The sequence below is a fragment of the Gopherus flavomarginatus genome, chromosome 20 (assembly GCF_025201925.1).
Source record: "Gopherus flavomarginatus isolate rGopFla2 chromosome 20, rGopFla2.mat.asm, whole genome shotgun sequence".
Classification (NCBI taxonomy): Eukaryota; Metazoa; Chordata; order Testudines; family Testudinidae; genus Gopherus; species Gopherus flavomarginatus.
In genome coordinates, this window is record NC_066636.1 from 485,299 (window position 1) to 499,714 (window position 14,416).

Sequence of the window (14,416 nt, forward strand, 5' to 3'; positions counted from 1 at the left end):
CCCACCTTGGGGCCCTGGGCGGGGGCCAGCAGGCTCCAGGTCCGGCTGGGGCAGTGCAGGCTGTAGAGTTCGGGGGAGGCCGACACCGTCTCGACGTGGAAACGCTGCCCCCCAAAAACGTACACGGCATCTGTCCCCTCGTGGTACACAGCCGAGTGCCCATACAGACCTGGGGGCAACAGGGGGGGTCAGGCCCCCAAACAACAGACCTGGTGGCAGCAGGCAGGGCAGCTGCTGAATCCCCCTTCACCCTGCTGTGTCCCCACACTGGGGTCCCAGCTACTGCCAGCGCTCACTCTCCACACTGGGGGGTACCTGTGGGGGAGTGGGGGGGTGTTTTACCTGTGGGGGGTGGTTCTAGAAACCTGCCCCGCCTGCCAGCGCTTGCTCTGCACGCTGGGGGTACCTGAAGGGTTCGCACCTGTGGGGGGGTCCCAGTCGCAGGCCCCGCCTGCCAGCGCTCGCTCTGCACGCCAGAGGGTGCCTGTGGGGTGGTACCTGTGTGTGGGGGGGGGGGAGGTCCTGGTCGCCAGCCCCATCTGCCAGTGCTCATTCTCCACGCCGGGAGGTACCTGTGGGGGGATCCCGGAAACCTGCCCCATCTACCAGCACTCGCTCTCCACGCCAGGGACTGGGAGGTTCATACCTGGGGGTGGGATCCCGGCCACCGGCCCTGCCTGCCAGTGCCGCTCTGCACACCAGAGGGTGGGAGGGGAGTGTTATATCTGTGGGGGCGGTTCCGGCCACTGGACCCTCCTGCTAGCGCACACTCTCCATGCCAGGGGGTAGGGGTTTGTACCTGGGGGGGTGTTGTACCTGTGGGAGGGCGTCCCAGCCGCCGGCCCCAACTGCCAGTGTTTGCTCTGCACGCCAGGGGGTGGGGAGGTTTATATCTGGGGGGGGTTGTACCTGTGGGAGGGCGTCCCGGCCGCAGGCCCCACCTGTCAGCGCTCACTCTCCATGCCACGGGTGCGGGATTCGTACCTGCGGGGGGGGGGGGGGGTTCCCAGCCGCCGGCCCTGCCTGCCAGCGTTTGCTCTGCATGCCAGGGGGTGGGGGGATTGTACCTGTGGGGGGGTCCTGGCCCCGCCTGCCAGCACTCGCTCTCCATGGCAGGGAGTGGGAGGTTTGTACCTGGGGGAGGGGGTCCCACCTGTGTGTGAGGGGTCCCAGCGGCCGGCCCCGCCTGCTAGCGCTCGCTCTCCATGGCAGGGGGTGGGGGGTTTTACCAGGGGGGGTTGTACCTGTGGGGGGGTCCCGGCCACCGTCCCTGCCTGCCAGCGCTCACTCTCCATGGCAGGGGGTGGGGGGTTTGTACCTGGGGGAGGGGGTTGTACCTGTAGGGGGGGTCCCAGCAGCCATCCCCGCCTGCCAGTGTTCACTCTCCATGGCAGGGAGTGGAGAGTTTTACCGGGGGGGGTTGTACCTGTGGGGGGGTCCCGGCCGCCGTCCCTGCCTGCCAGCGCTCACTCTCCATGGCAGGGGGTTTGTACCTGGGGGAGGGGGTTGTACCTGTAGGGGGGGTCCCAGCAGCCGTCCCCGCCTGCCAGTGTTCACTCTCCATGGCAGGGAGTGGAGAGTTTTACCGGGGGGGGTTGTACCTGTGGGGGGAGTTCCGGCCGCCGTCCCCGCCTGCCAGCGCTCGCTCTCCACACCGTACTCCAGCAGTTGCTTGTTGAAGCCGTCGGCCGGGGAGTAGCCGCCGATGAGCAGCAGGGAAATGCCGCGCCGGGGGGTCAGCGTGTGTCCCGCCACTGCCGGGAGCAGGGGGTCCTGAGAGAGAGCAGAGCTCAGAGTGGGCTGGGGGCCCCCACGGAAGCAGGGCCACCTGGGGGGGGGCAAGTGGGGCAATTTTCCCCAGGCCCCCACAGGGGCCCTGCGAGCCCTGGCCCAGCAGTGGTCCGGGTCTTTGGCTGCATTGCGATGGCAGGAGGCCCGTCAATGCTGCTGAAGATGCAGAGCGACTGAAGGGCCTCCCACCGCTGAAATGCCGCCGAAGGCCCCGACCGTCGTCGGCTGAGTACAAGCACCGCAGCTCCCTCACTTTGCCCCAGGCAGGGCCGGCTCCAGGCCCCAGCGCGCCAAGCGCGTGCTTGGGGCGCATGCCGCGGGGGGCGCTCTGCCGGTTACCGGGAGGGCGGCAGGCGGCTCCGGTGGACCTCCCACAGGCGTGCCTGCGGAGGGGCTGCTGGTCCTGCGGCTCCGGTGGGGAATCCGCAGGGATGCCTGCGGGAGGTCCACCGGAGCCGCGGGACCGGCGAGCGGCAGAGCGCCCCCCTACGGTGTGCCGCCGTGCTTGGGGCGTCCCTGGCCCCAGGCCCCCTGAATCCTCTGGGGGACCCTGCGGGGGAGGGGGGACGGTGCAGGGGTCACAGGGCACCGAGGTCGATGAGTGACACGTCAGGGACCAGGGGTCAGAGGTCACAGGACTCTGGTAGCCCGGCTGTGGTGATCAGGGTGCTGGGGCTCACGGGCAGAGTCAGCGTGGGGGCAGGGGTCGGGGTGGGGTTGGTGCTGGGTCAGCACAGGGTCACTGGGGGCCATCACAGGGACAAGGCGGGGTCATTGGGGTCAGGGGTCGCTGTGGGGGGAGGGGGCTGTGGGTACCTGCTCCTGTCTCCACTGCAGGGTGGTGAGGTTGAGCACCCAGCAGTCGCTGGCGACGCCGCTGACCGCCAGCCCCCCCAGCACCACCATGGCCTGGCGCGCCGGCACGTAGGCCGCGGCGTGGAAGTAGCGGGGGCTGGGCCCCGGTCCCCCATCCTCCGTCCCTGCCAGCATCTGGGTCCAGCGGCGCTCAGGGATGGAGTACCTATGGGGAGAGACCCAGAGCGAGAGTCCCCCGGAGCCGGAGGGGCCAGAGAGACACAGCCTCATCCCCAGAGCCTGGGCGGAGCCCGAGGAAGGGGGCAGAGAACAGCAGGTCCCAGGGGCGGAGCCTGAGGAAGTGGGCGGAGCCCAGCAGGTTCCAGGGGTGGAGCCTAAGGGGCAGAGCCTGAGGAAGAGGGCGGAGCCCAGCAGGTTCCAGGGGCGGAGCCTGCGGAAGAGGGCGGAGCCCAGGTCCTGGGGCGGCGCCTGAGGAAGGGGGTGGAGCCCAGCAGGTCCCAGGGCGGAGCCTGAGGAAGGGGGTGGAGCCCAACGGCTCCCCGCTCACCTGTAGACGTTGCCCAGCAGCCCCTGGCGCAGGGACAGGCCCCCGAACATCCAGAGCGTGGCCTCTGGCCCTTCCACCATGGTGTGGCCCAGGCGGTGCAGGAACCGGCTGGCCGTGTCCTGGGACAGACGCAGAGGCAGGGTCAGGGCCCGAGGGGCTGCGGATGGGTGCTGGGAGGCCAGCATTGGCTGTGGGGCAGGGGACAGTGACAGGCAGGGGGCAATGCCAAGCACCAGCAAGGGGGTGGGTGCCCATGCCAGGCAGGACTATGGTGCCTGGGTGGAGCCAGGGGGATGGTGCAGGCAAGGGGTGGCTGGGCAATGCCTATGCCAGGCAGAGTGGGGGGGGGGCTGGTGGGGTTGGAGGGGGGGGCTGGGCTGGGCAGGGGGTGCATGAGCAAGTGGTGCCCAGGCAGGGCACGTGGGGGGTACTTGGGCGGGGTGGGGGGGCCTGGCAGGGATGGGGGGCTGGGCAGGGGATGCAAGAGCAGGTGGTGCCCAGGCAGGGTGGGTGGGGGGTACTTGGGTGAGGGGGGGGGCCTGGCAGGGTTGGGGGGCTGGGCAGGGGGGTGCAAGAGCAGGTGGTGCCCAGGCAGGGTGGGGGGGTACTTGGGTAAGGGGGGTCCTGGCAGGGTTGGGGGGATGGCTCTGGGCAGGGGGGTGCATGCGCAGGCAGTGCCCAGGCAGGGGGGGGCCGAGGGGGGGGCCGGTGAGGGGACTCACTGGCGTCAGCTGGCTGTCAATCAGAGTCTCCCAGACGATCTTCCCCGGGTCCAGCGGCACCGAACAATCCGCGCCCCCAAACCCGTCACCACAGATGCAGAGACCCAGACTCTGGGGGGCAGCAGCGGGAGGGTAAGACGGGTACGCCCCCCACCCCCGCCAAGGGCCTGCGCTGACGCCTCCTCCCCCCACATGCTTCGCCCAACCCTGGACTCCGGCCCCGCTATGGACCCCCAGCAGAGTCCCCCAGCCTTCCCCCTTCGCCTCCCCCTTCATGTCCCCATCCCTCCTCAGTGCAACCCATACCTGTGCCCCCATAACAGCCTCCCTGCCCTGCCCCAATCTCAGTCCCCTGCCCACCCCACCCCAAGCATCTCTTATGCCAGCCCCCTGCCCCCCCCATCAGTTCCCCTGTCCCAGGCCCCTCCCATGCCAGCCCCTGTGACAAACTGGGAATGTTCTTAATGTTTGCTCTGAATACTGTGTTGGTGCCTCAGTGTCCCCATGGCAGTTCTTAATATCTAGATGGTGGGATAAGGGGGTGTGATTGCTGCAGAGCAAAGGGCCAGTGCACCTAAATGCCTGACACTCTGTCTCCTGGCAACTGACGGCCTGGGCCCCCCCTCTGCAAAGGTGCCAGCTGAAGGTGTTGGAGACAAAGGGATCAGGTGACCTCCTGGCCCAGGAAAGGGGCTGAGCAGAGAGGAGGGGCTGGAGGGGGTTGTTAGTCTGGAGCTGGCTGGGGTCGAGGAGTGAAGTGCAGACGTGGGGGTCTGGCTCACTGACCCCCAGAATGGACCCGGCCGAGGGGTCCGGTTCGCTGTATCTACAAGCTCTGTGTTAGACCCTGTTCCTGTCATCTAATAAACCTCTGTGTTACTGGCTGGGTGAGAGTCACGTCTGACTGCAAAGTGGGGGTGCAGGACCCTGTGGCCCCCCCAGGACCCCACTGGGGGGGGGCTCGCTGTGGGAAGCGCACAGTGGGGCAGAGGATGCTGAATGCTCCAAGGAGAGACCCAGGAGGTGAAGCCGTGGGAGCTTCTTGCCCTGCAGACAGTCTGCTCCGAGGGAGAGGAGGCTCCCCAAAGTCCTGTCTGGCTTTGTGAGGTGCAGTTCCAGAGCATCGCCCGGGGACCCTGTGACACCCCTTGCCCCCCGTCAGTCCCTCCCCATTCCAGGCCCCTGCCCCCCCATCAGTCCCCCCCTGTCCCAGGCTCCTCCCATGCCAGCCCCCTGTCCCCCTGTCAGACCCTCCCCATCCCAGGCCCCTCCCATGCCAGTCCCCTGCCCCCCAATTTCCCCCGTCCCAGGCCCCTCCCATGCCAGCCCCTTGCCCACCCCATCACTCACCGTGTTGCAGACGCCCTGGCCAGCGTGGGCGGAGCAGTTCTCAGGGCAGACCCGCAGCTGGCAGTGGGGTCCGGCGTAGCCCCCCCGGCACACGCAGCGCCCACCCCAGCACTCCTGGGTGGGCCGGCAGCCGGGCCGGCAGCGATGCACCACAAAGGTGGCATTGAATCCTGAGGCCTCGCTAGAGTTTGCCTCATAGTACAGAACCAGCAGCCCTGGGGGGCGGGGGGGGACGGGGTTAGAGAGGTCTGTACCCCCCATCCTGTGCATGGCCAGGGGAGGTGTGGGGGGGTGTCTCTGTCACCCCCCAGTCCACCCTGTGCCCAGCTGGGAACCAGGAGGGTTGGTGTGGCCCCTCTGTGATGCAGTTCTCAACGTTTTCTCTGAATACTGTGTGCCTCAGTTTCCCCTGCGTTACTCCAGTCCCTAGGCGGCGGGATCAGGGGGTTGATCGGTGCAGCGACCCCCAGAGGCAGGTGTGGCTGCAACTGGCTGCCTGGGCACAAAGACCGGCCGACACTGTAGCCTGGCTCCTGATGGCCGGAGCCTGTCCCCAGTGGCATAGCCAGGAGAGGACATTTCAGTGCCCACGGCTCCCAGCACCTGTCCCCACCCCACACCAGGGCCCGACTTGCCCTGGGGATCTCCTCTGGGGCCACCAAAGTGCTCACCTGCCTCCCTCCTGCTGGCGGATTGGGGGGCCCCCAGGAAAGTGGGTGCAGGAGCGCTGGGAGGGTGCACGGAGCCAGGGCTGTGGGGTGGGGCTGGAGCAGAGCCGAGGCTGTGGGGTGGGGCTGGATCCTAATGGGTGGGTCACGGCCCACACAGGCCCACCTGTGGCTGCGCCCTTGGCCTGTCCCCTGCAAAGCCAGCCGGGGGGCGGGAGGGGAACCCAGGGGACCTGCTGACCCAGGAAAGGGACAAAGGCCGAGGGGGCTACAGGGGGTGGGAGGCTGAGCTGGGGGAACTGGTCAGTCTCCTGGCTTGGGACTGAGGGTGTCTGGGTCTCCCCCAGATGGACTTTGCTGAGGGTCCCTGGTCCCTGTGCTCACAAGCTCTGTTCTATGCTGGGTCCCCCACGACTAATAACCCGTCAGGGTCACTCACTGGCTGGGAGTCGCTGGGGGGGGGGCAGGGCCCTTTGGGGGCGTGTGAAGCTCCCCAGGGGCCCCGTCCAGGGGGACTCGCTGTGGGGGGCCCGGGGTGAGCGGGAGGCTGAACACTCCGAGGTCGGACCTAGGAGGCCCCAAAGCCGAGCAGGCTCCTGGCCCTGGTGACAGGTGCCCTGTGAGAGACGCTGCCCCAGAGTCCGGCCTGGCTTCACCTGGAGCCGAGAGAGCCCCCAGCCTTGGGTCCCGGGACACCCCCAACCCCGTGCTGTGCCCAAGACCCCGGGGGGCCCGAGCTGCCCCCCCCCACGCTGGCAGCACCCACCTGACGTGGCCTCCACGGTGAGGGGCTGGGCACGGCCCTGCCCGCAGAAGGCGCCGATGAGGGTCCGGTCGGCCTGGATCTCCCCACTGTCCAGGAAGGCCGGCAGCCCATCGAAGGCGTAGGCGTAGCTGTGCTGGGGGGCAGGCGGAGATGGGACCCCTGGGCTGGCTGCTCCCCCCAGCACCCCACGCGGCCCGGGCCCTGCTCCCCGGCTCTACAGCACGCGGCCCGGGCCCTGCTCCTCCTCCACCCCCACGGCACCCGGCCCGGGCCCTGGTCCCCCTCTCTAGCACCCGGCCCAGGCTCTGCTTCTCTCCCCATGCTGCACCTGGCCTGGGATCTGCTCCCCCCATCCTCTGGCACGTGAGACGGGCCCTGCTCCCCCCTGCCCCCCCCACAGCACCCGGCCCAGGCTCTGCTCCCCCTCCCGGGCTCTGTTCCCCCCATGACAGCTGCCACCACAGGACCTAGACCCTGGTACCCCGTCAGACCCCTCCCATAGCACCCAGCCTGGACCCCACTCTGCCCCCCATGGTCAGATCCTGCTCCACCCCCCAGCACGGACCCTGCTCCCCACAATGCCCCCCTAGCCCACCCCACTCACCATGCAGGGGGTGCTGAGGTCAGGCTGCAGGGTCAGGCTGATGGTGGGGCAGGGCTGGGCAGGCGGGCAGGGTTCCAGGCCGGGCGAGGCCGACAGCACCCAGACGCAGTGGGCCAGGTCCCCAGGCACGTCCCCCGCCCGCCGGGAGCCCAAGGACCCCGAACCTGAGAGGTTGGCCAGCAGCGAGCGCCCCTCACATGCCCGGTAGCAGGTGCCCATGTTCCTGGAGAGAAGAGAGCATCAGCATTCGGAGTGGGGCCCACATAGCGGTCCTGTCCCGAACACAGGGCGCTCATGCGGATTCCACATGAGCAAGTGGGGGGGGGGTTCTTTCTCGGGGGAGGGGCAGTGTACTCCTGAGGGGCAGCGGTGGGGTCTCTGGGGAGCGGGGGGGGTCTCACCTTGGGTCCCCATCTTACCTGGAAGTGTAGCCCCTGCATCGGGTAATGGGGTGTGATGAGGTGGAAATGTTTTTAATGTTTTCTCTGATGACTGTGCCTCAGTTTCCCCTTGTCACGGAGCCCCAGGCGGGGGGCTCTCACGGCTCCGGGTGAAGCCAGGCAGGACTCTGGGGCAGCGTCTCCCACAGGGCACCTGTCACCAGGGCCAGGAGCCTGCTCGGCTTCAGAGCCTCCTGGGTCCGACCTCAGAGCGTTCAGCCCCCTGCTCACCCCCGGCGCCCCCCGCAGCGAGTCCCCCTGGACGGAGCCCCTGGGGAGCCTCACACGCCCCCAAAGGGCCCCCCCAGCCAGCAGCGACTCCCAGCCAGTGAGCGACCCTGACGGGTTATTCGTCATGGGGGACCCAGCGCAGAACAGAGCTTGTGAGCACAGTGACCAGGGACCCGCAGCAAAGTCCGTCTGGGGGGGACACCCAGAGCCTAGTGCCCTTGGCCCCCCCCAAACAGGAGACTGACCCGCTTCCAGCTGCCTAGCCCCAGACGCATCCTTTGCCCCCAGCCCTTCTCCCGTCTTTGTCTCGCTTCCTGGGTGAAAAGTCACCTGGTCACATCCCCCTCCTGGGTCTCAGAGGCCAAAGGGCATCGGCCATCACTTACTGCCCCCGAGGGTCTCAGCAAGTCACACACCCGTCTTCCCCGCACCTGGCCACTGGTGCGGTACAAGGGAAACTGAGGCACACACCATATTCATGCAGCACAGACTCACATACAACATAACAAGGGAAAACACCACTTCTATCACTCAAGTACCAAGTGGGGGATCAGGGTGTGTGATGGCTGCGGAGACCCCTGGAGGGCAGGTGCGATGCCCACGGGCTGCAGAGACTGGCTGACACTGATGGGCCCCCACCTCCCCTCCAAGGGTGTTGGAGAACAGAGACCAGGTCACCAGTTTCCTCCGAAAAGAGGCAAAGGCTGGAGAGGGGCAGCTATGCGTGACTGAGGCCGGGCAGCTGGATGCGGGTCAGTCTCCTCCTGGTTTGGGACTCGGGGGGGGGGGGAGGGGCCAGGGCCCTTTGGGGGTGTGTGAAGCTCCCCAGGGGCCCGTTCAGGGGAACTTGCTGCGGGGGGGCCCGGGGTGAGCAGGGGGCCGAACGCTCTGAGATCGGACCCAGGACGCCCCGAAGCCGAGCAGGTTTCCGGCCTTGGTGACAGGTGCCCTGCACGGAGACGCTGCCCCAGTCCTGCCTGGCTTCACCCGGAGAAACGAGAGCTCCCAGCCTGGGGGTCTCGGGAGGGTAGGAGTCTCACCTGGGGTCCCTGTACCCAGCACTGCAGCGCTGGCAGTGCGGCCTGTTGGTGGTGGGATGGGGTCTGTGACGAAGTGGGAATGTTCTTAATGTTTTCTCTGAATACTGTGTGGGTGCCTCAGTGTCCCCTATGCATTTCTCAAGGATCTAGGTGGTGGGATCAGGGGGTGTGATTGGTGCAGAGCCCGAGAGGGCCGGTGTGATGGTGCCTGCACAGAGAATGGCCGACCCCCCAGTCTCCCGCTGGCCTGAGCCCCTTCCCAGCAAGGTGCCAGCTGAAGGTGTTGGAGAACAAAGAGATCAGGTGACCTCCTGGTCCGGAGCGGGACAAGCCCAGAGGAGGGGCTGGAGGGGGTCAGTTGAGAGCTGGCTGGGGAGACGGGGGGAGGCCCAGACCTGGGGTCTGGCCTACCTGGCCCCAAGACGGAGCTGACTGAGGGGTCCCATTCGCAGTACCTACAAGCTCTGTGTTAGACCCTGTTCCTGTCGTCAAACAAACCTCTGTGTTACTGGCTGGCTGAGAGTCACGTCTGACTGCAAAGTGGGGGTGCAGGACCCTGTGGCCCGCCCAGGACCCCGCTGGGGGGGGCTCGCTGTGGGAAGCGCACGGAGGGGCAGAGGATGCTGAATGCTCCAAGGAGAGACCCAGGAGGTGAAGCCGTGGGAGCTTCCTGCCCTGCAGACAGTCTGCCCCAAGGGAGAGGAGGCTCCCCGAAGTCTTGCCTGGCTTTGTGGGGAGCAGTTCCCGAGCATCGCCCGGTGACTCCATGACAGGGTCTCTGGGGGACAGGAGGAATTGGGGGATGTCAGGGGTGGGATCTCACCTGTGGTCCCAATAGAACCCAGTGGCGCAGCGCTCGCAGTACGGCCCCTCAGCAAGTTGGGGTGCTGGGGGAGCAGGAGGAAGAGGGGGTGCCGGGGGGGTTGGGGGGCTCTGGGGGGCTCACCTGGGGTCTCCATAGAACCCGGCAGCGCAGCGCTCGCAGTGGGGTCCCTCGGCAGGGGGGGCGCAATAGCAGGCCCCCGTGGCCCCGTGGCAGTGGCCCAGCTCGGGCAGGCCGTGCCCGTTGCACTCACACGCCTGGCACCCAGCCGGGCTCATGGCGTCGCCGAAGCTGCCGGGCCGGCAGAGGTGGCAGTGCTCGCCGTGGGTCCAGTCTGCGGAGAGGGGGGCAGAGTGAGCGGGGGGAGAGTTGGGGATGTGGAAGGGCGTAGGGGGAGTGCAGGGCCCAAGCAGAAGGATGGGGCCATATGGGGTGCAGGGGGCTCCAGGGGAGGGGGGGTGCAGGGGCCCTGGGAGGATGTGGGGGCCGTGGGGTTTGCAGGGGACCCTGGGGGGGAGTGCAGGGGCCACAGGAGGCACAGGGGGGCTATGGGGGGATGCGGGGGCCGTGGGGTTTGCAGGGGGCCCTAGGGGGGGAGTGCAGGGGCCACGGGAGGCACAGGGGGTTTATGGGGGGGACTCACCCTGGCACTCATCGCACACCCCGGGCCCCCCGGCCTCGCAGCTGCTGTGGAAGTGGCAGCCACAATCCACGCTGCACTGGGCCCCCCCCGCACTGCGGTTGCCCCCGGCGCCCAGCCCCGACGTCCAGCCCAGCTCGCACTCGCACGCGTAGTCGGGGGGGCCGCTGCACCGCCCATGCCCACACTCCTCGTAGCACCTGGGGAGACACCAGAGTGGGGTGCGGGCGGAAGCAGGGCAGCCAGCGCCCCCCAAGCCCTTTGAATCCCAGCCCCCCCAGCCCTGCACCACCCCTTCCCAGACCCCCCGAATCCCAGCATCCCCCAGCCCTCCACCACTCCTTCTCGGATCCCAAATCCCAACACCCCCCAGCCCCTTCAAATCTCAGCCCTGCACCACCCCTTCCCAGACCCCCCGAATCCCAGCATTCCCCAGCCCTCCACCACCCCTTCCCAGACTCCCCAAATCTCAGGCCCCCCCAGCCCTCCCAAATCCCAGACCCCCAGCCCTGCACCACCCCTTCCCAGACCCCCCAAATCCCAGCACCCCCCAGCCCTGCATCACCCCTTCCCAGACCCCCCGAATCCCAGCACCCCCCAGCCCTGCATCACCCCTTCTCAGCCCCCCCGAATCCCAGCCCCCCCAGCCCTGCACCACCTCTTTCCAAACCCCCCGTATCCCAGCACCTCCCAGCCCTCCATCACTCCTTCTCGGATCCCAAATCCCAACACCCCCCAGCCCCTTCAAATCCCAGCCCTGCACCACCCCTTCCCAGACCCCTCGAATCCCAGCCCCCCCAGCCCTGCATCACCCCTTCCCAGACCCCCCGAATCCCAGCACCCCCCAGCCCTGCACTACCCCTTCCCAGACCCCCCGAATCCCAGCACCCCCCAGCCCTGCACCACCCCTTCCCAGATCCCCCGAATCCCAGCACCCCCCAGCCCTCCCATCCCTGCACCACCCCTTCCCAGACCCCCTGAATCCCAGCACCCGCAAGCCCTGCACCACCCCTTCTCAGATCCCAAATCCCAACACCTCCCAGCCCCCTCAAATCCCAGCCCTGCACCACCCCTTCCCAGACCCCCTGAATCCCAGCACCCGCCAGACCTGCACCACCCCCTTCCCAGACCCCCCCGAATCCCAGCACCCCCAGCCCTCCCAAATCCCAGCCCCCCAGCCCTGCACCACCCCTTCCCAGACCCCCCCGAATCCCAGCACCCCCAGCCCCACCCCGCCCCGTTCCCCCAGCCTCACGTCTGGTTGCAGTGGCTGGTGCCGTCGCCGGCGTAGCCACGCTGGCAGCGGCACTCGTAGGCCTGGGGCGTGTTGCGGCAGCTGGCAAAGGGGTGGCAGCGAGCCAGCCCCAGCCGGCACTCATCCACGTCGGGGCACTGCCCGTAGGACCAGGTGGCTGGCTGGGCGGGGGACAGCCCATGGCTCTCCCACAGCACCACCGAGCAGTTGGGAAAGCCGCCCACGCCGGAGAAATCACCCTGCAGGCAGCTGGGGGTGGGGGGTGGGGAAGACGGGGAGTCACAGCAGAGATGGGGCAGCAACACCACCCCCCTGAGCCAGCCAGTCCTGCCCTGGGGCCAGGTGGGAGCCAGCACCACCTAGACGGGACAGGCCCCTGCCCCATTCCCACCCCTGAGCCAGCCAGTCCCTGCCCTGGGGCCAGGTGGATCCCAGCGCCCCCTAGAGGGAACGGCCCCTGCCCCATTCCCGCCCCCCTGAGCCAGCCAGCCTCGCCCTGGGCCGGGTGGGAGCCAGCACCCCCTAGATGGGACAGGCCCCTGCCCCATTCCCACCCCTGAGCCAGCCAGCCTCGCCCTGGGCCGGGTGGGAGCCAGCACCCCCTAGATGGGACAGGCCCCTGCCCCATTCCCACCCCCCTGAGCCAGCCAGTCCCTGCCCTGGGCCGGGTGGGAGCCAGCCCCCCCAGAGGGAACGGCCCCGGCCCCCAGCCCATTACCTGCCCAGCGTGGGGTTGTCCGTGTTCCCGCACCACCCGCACTCGAAGTGCTGCAGACAGTCCCGGCAGGTGTTGAACCGGGCACAGTCCAGGCACTGGGGCACTGAATGGACACTGGGGGCAGGAGAGACGAGTCAGCTCCCCCCACTGGGCCCCACCCGCTCCCAGAGACGGAGAGAACCCAGGAGTCCTGGCTCCCAGCCACCCGCTTGGTCCCACCCCCTCTCAGAGCCAGAGAGACCCCGGGGGTCCCCGCGCCCCTCACCCGTCGTACCGGCCCCGGCAGTCCCCGTACGGGCGCTCGGCCGGGCAGACCCCGGGGGTCCCCGCGCCCCTCACCCGTCGTACCGGCCCCGGCAGTCCCCGTACGGGCGCTCGGCCGGGGAGACCCCGGGGGTCCCCGCGCCCCTCACCCGTCGTACCGGCCCCGGCAGTCCCCATACGGGCGCTCGGCCAGGGGAAACCCCGGGGGTCCCCGCGCCCCTCACCCGTCGTACCGGCCCCGGCAGTCCCCATACGGGCGCTCGGCCAGGGGAAACCCCGGGGGTCCCCGCGCCCCTCACCCGTCGTACCGGCCCCGGCAGTCCCCGTACGGGCGCTCGGCCGGGCAGACCCCGGGGGTCCCCGCGCCCCTCACCCGTCGTACCGGCCCCGGCAGTCCCCGTACGGGCGCTCGGCCGGGCAGACCCCGGGGGTCCCCGCGCCCCTCACCCGTCGTACCGGCCCCGGCAGTCCCCGTACGGGCGCTCGGCCGGGCAGACCCCGGGGGTCCCCGCGCCCCTCACCCGTCGTACCGGCCCCGGCAGTCCCCGTACGGGCGCTCGGCCGGGCAGACCCCGGGGGTTCCCGCGCCCCTCACCCGTCGTACCGGCCCCGGCAGTCCCCGTACGGGCGCTCGGCCGGGCAGACCCCGGGGGTCCCCGCGCCCCTCACCCGTCGTACCGGCCCCGGCAGTCCCCGTACGGGCGCTCGGCCGGGCAGACCCCGGGGGTCCCCGCGCCCCTCACCCGTCGTACCGGCCCCGGCAGTCCCCGTACGGGCGCTCGGCCGGGGAGACCCCGGGGGTCCCCGCGCCCCTCACCCGTCGTACCGGCCCCGGCAGTCCCCGTACGGGCGCTCGGCCAGGGGAAACCCCGGGGGTCCCCGCGCCCCTCACCCGTCGTACCGGCCCCGGCAGTCCCCGTACGGGCGCTCGGCCAGGGGAAACCCCGGGGGTCCCCGCGCCCCTCACCCGTCGTACCGGCCCCGGCAGTCCCCGTACGGGCGCTCGGCCGGGCAGACCCCGGGGGTCCCCGCGCCCCTCACCCGTCGTACCGGCCCCGGCAGTCCCCGTACGGGCGCTCGGCCGGGCAGACCCCGGGGGTCCCCGCGCCCCTCACCCGTCGTACCGGCCCCGGCAGTCCCCGTACGGGCGCTCGGCCGGGCAGACCCCGGGGGTCCCCGCGCCCCTCACCCGTCGTACCGGCCCCGGCAGTCCCCGTACGGGCGCTCGGCCGGGCAGACCCCGGGGGTCCCCGCGCCCCTCACCCGTCGTACCGGCCCCGGCAGTCCCCGTACGGGCGCTCGGCCGGGGAGACCCCGGGGGTCCCCGCGCCCCTCACCCGTCGTACCGGCCCCGGCAGTCCCCGTACGGGCGCTCGGCCGGGGAGACCCCGGGGGTCCCCGCGCCCCTCACCCGTCGTACCGGCCCCGGCAGTCCCCGTACGGGCGCTCGGCCGGGGAGACCCCGGGGGTCCCCGCGCCCCTCACCCGTCGTACCGGCCCCGGCAGTCCCCATACGGGCGATCGGCCAGGGGAAACCCCGGGGGTCCCCACGCCCCTCACCCGTCGTACCAGCCCCGGCAGTCCCCGTACGGGCGCTCGGCCGGGCAGACCCCGGGGGTCCCCGCACCCCTCACCCGTCGTACCAGCCCCGGCAGTCCCCATACGGGCGATCGGCCAGGGGAAACCCCGGGGGTCCCCACGCCCCTCACCCGTCGTACCAGCCCCGGCAGTCCCCGTACGG

The 14,416-nt window shown here is 69.9% G+C and overlaps 1 protein-coding gene across 15 annotated transcripts in view; it reads right to left on the minus strand.

The window, feature by feature from the left end:
* The window catches only part of MEGF8 (multiple EGF like domains 8), a 62,610-nt gene that overhangs the window by 21,514 nt on the left and 26,680 nt on the right, over window positions 1–14,416 (minus strand). For 12 of the 15 annotated variants that reach the window (XM_050930433.1, XM_050930431.1, XM_050930429.1 and 9 more), the window contains 12 exons: window positions 12,412–12,525; window positions 11,694–11,942; window positions 10,442–10,638; window positions 9,922–10,132; window positions 7,265–7,487; window positions 6,661–6,793; window positions 5,227–5,441; window positions 3,877–3,987; window positions 3,155–3,273; window positions 2,608–2,812; window positions 1,602–1,773; window positions 6–209 (listed from right to left, as the gene is read on the minus strand). In XM_050930433.1, the coding sequence (XP_050786390.1) occupies window positions 6–209; window positions 1,602–1,773; window positions 2,608–2,812; window positions 3,155–3,273; window positions 3,877–3,987; window positions 5,227–5,441; window positions 6,661–6,793; window positions 7,265–7,487; window positions 9,922–10,132; window positions 10,442–10,638; window positions 11,694–11,942; window positions 12,412–12,525 (2,153 nt within the window). The remainder of the gene's footprint in view (window positions 1–5; window positions 210–1,601; window positions 1,774–2,607; window positions 2,813–3,154; window positions 3,274–3,876; window positions 3,988–5,226; window positions 5,442–6,660; window positions 6,794–7,264; window positions 7,488–9,921; window positions 10,133–10,441; window positions 10,639–11,693; window positions 11,943–12,411; window positions 12,526–14,416) is intronic. The other 3 variants (XM_050930440.1, XM_050930427.1, XM_050930432.1) reach the window with 2 other exon arrangements.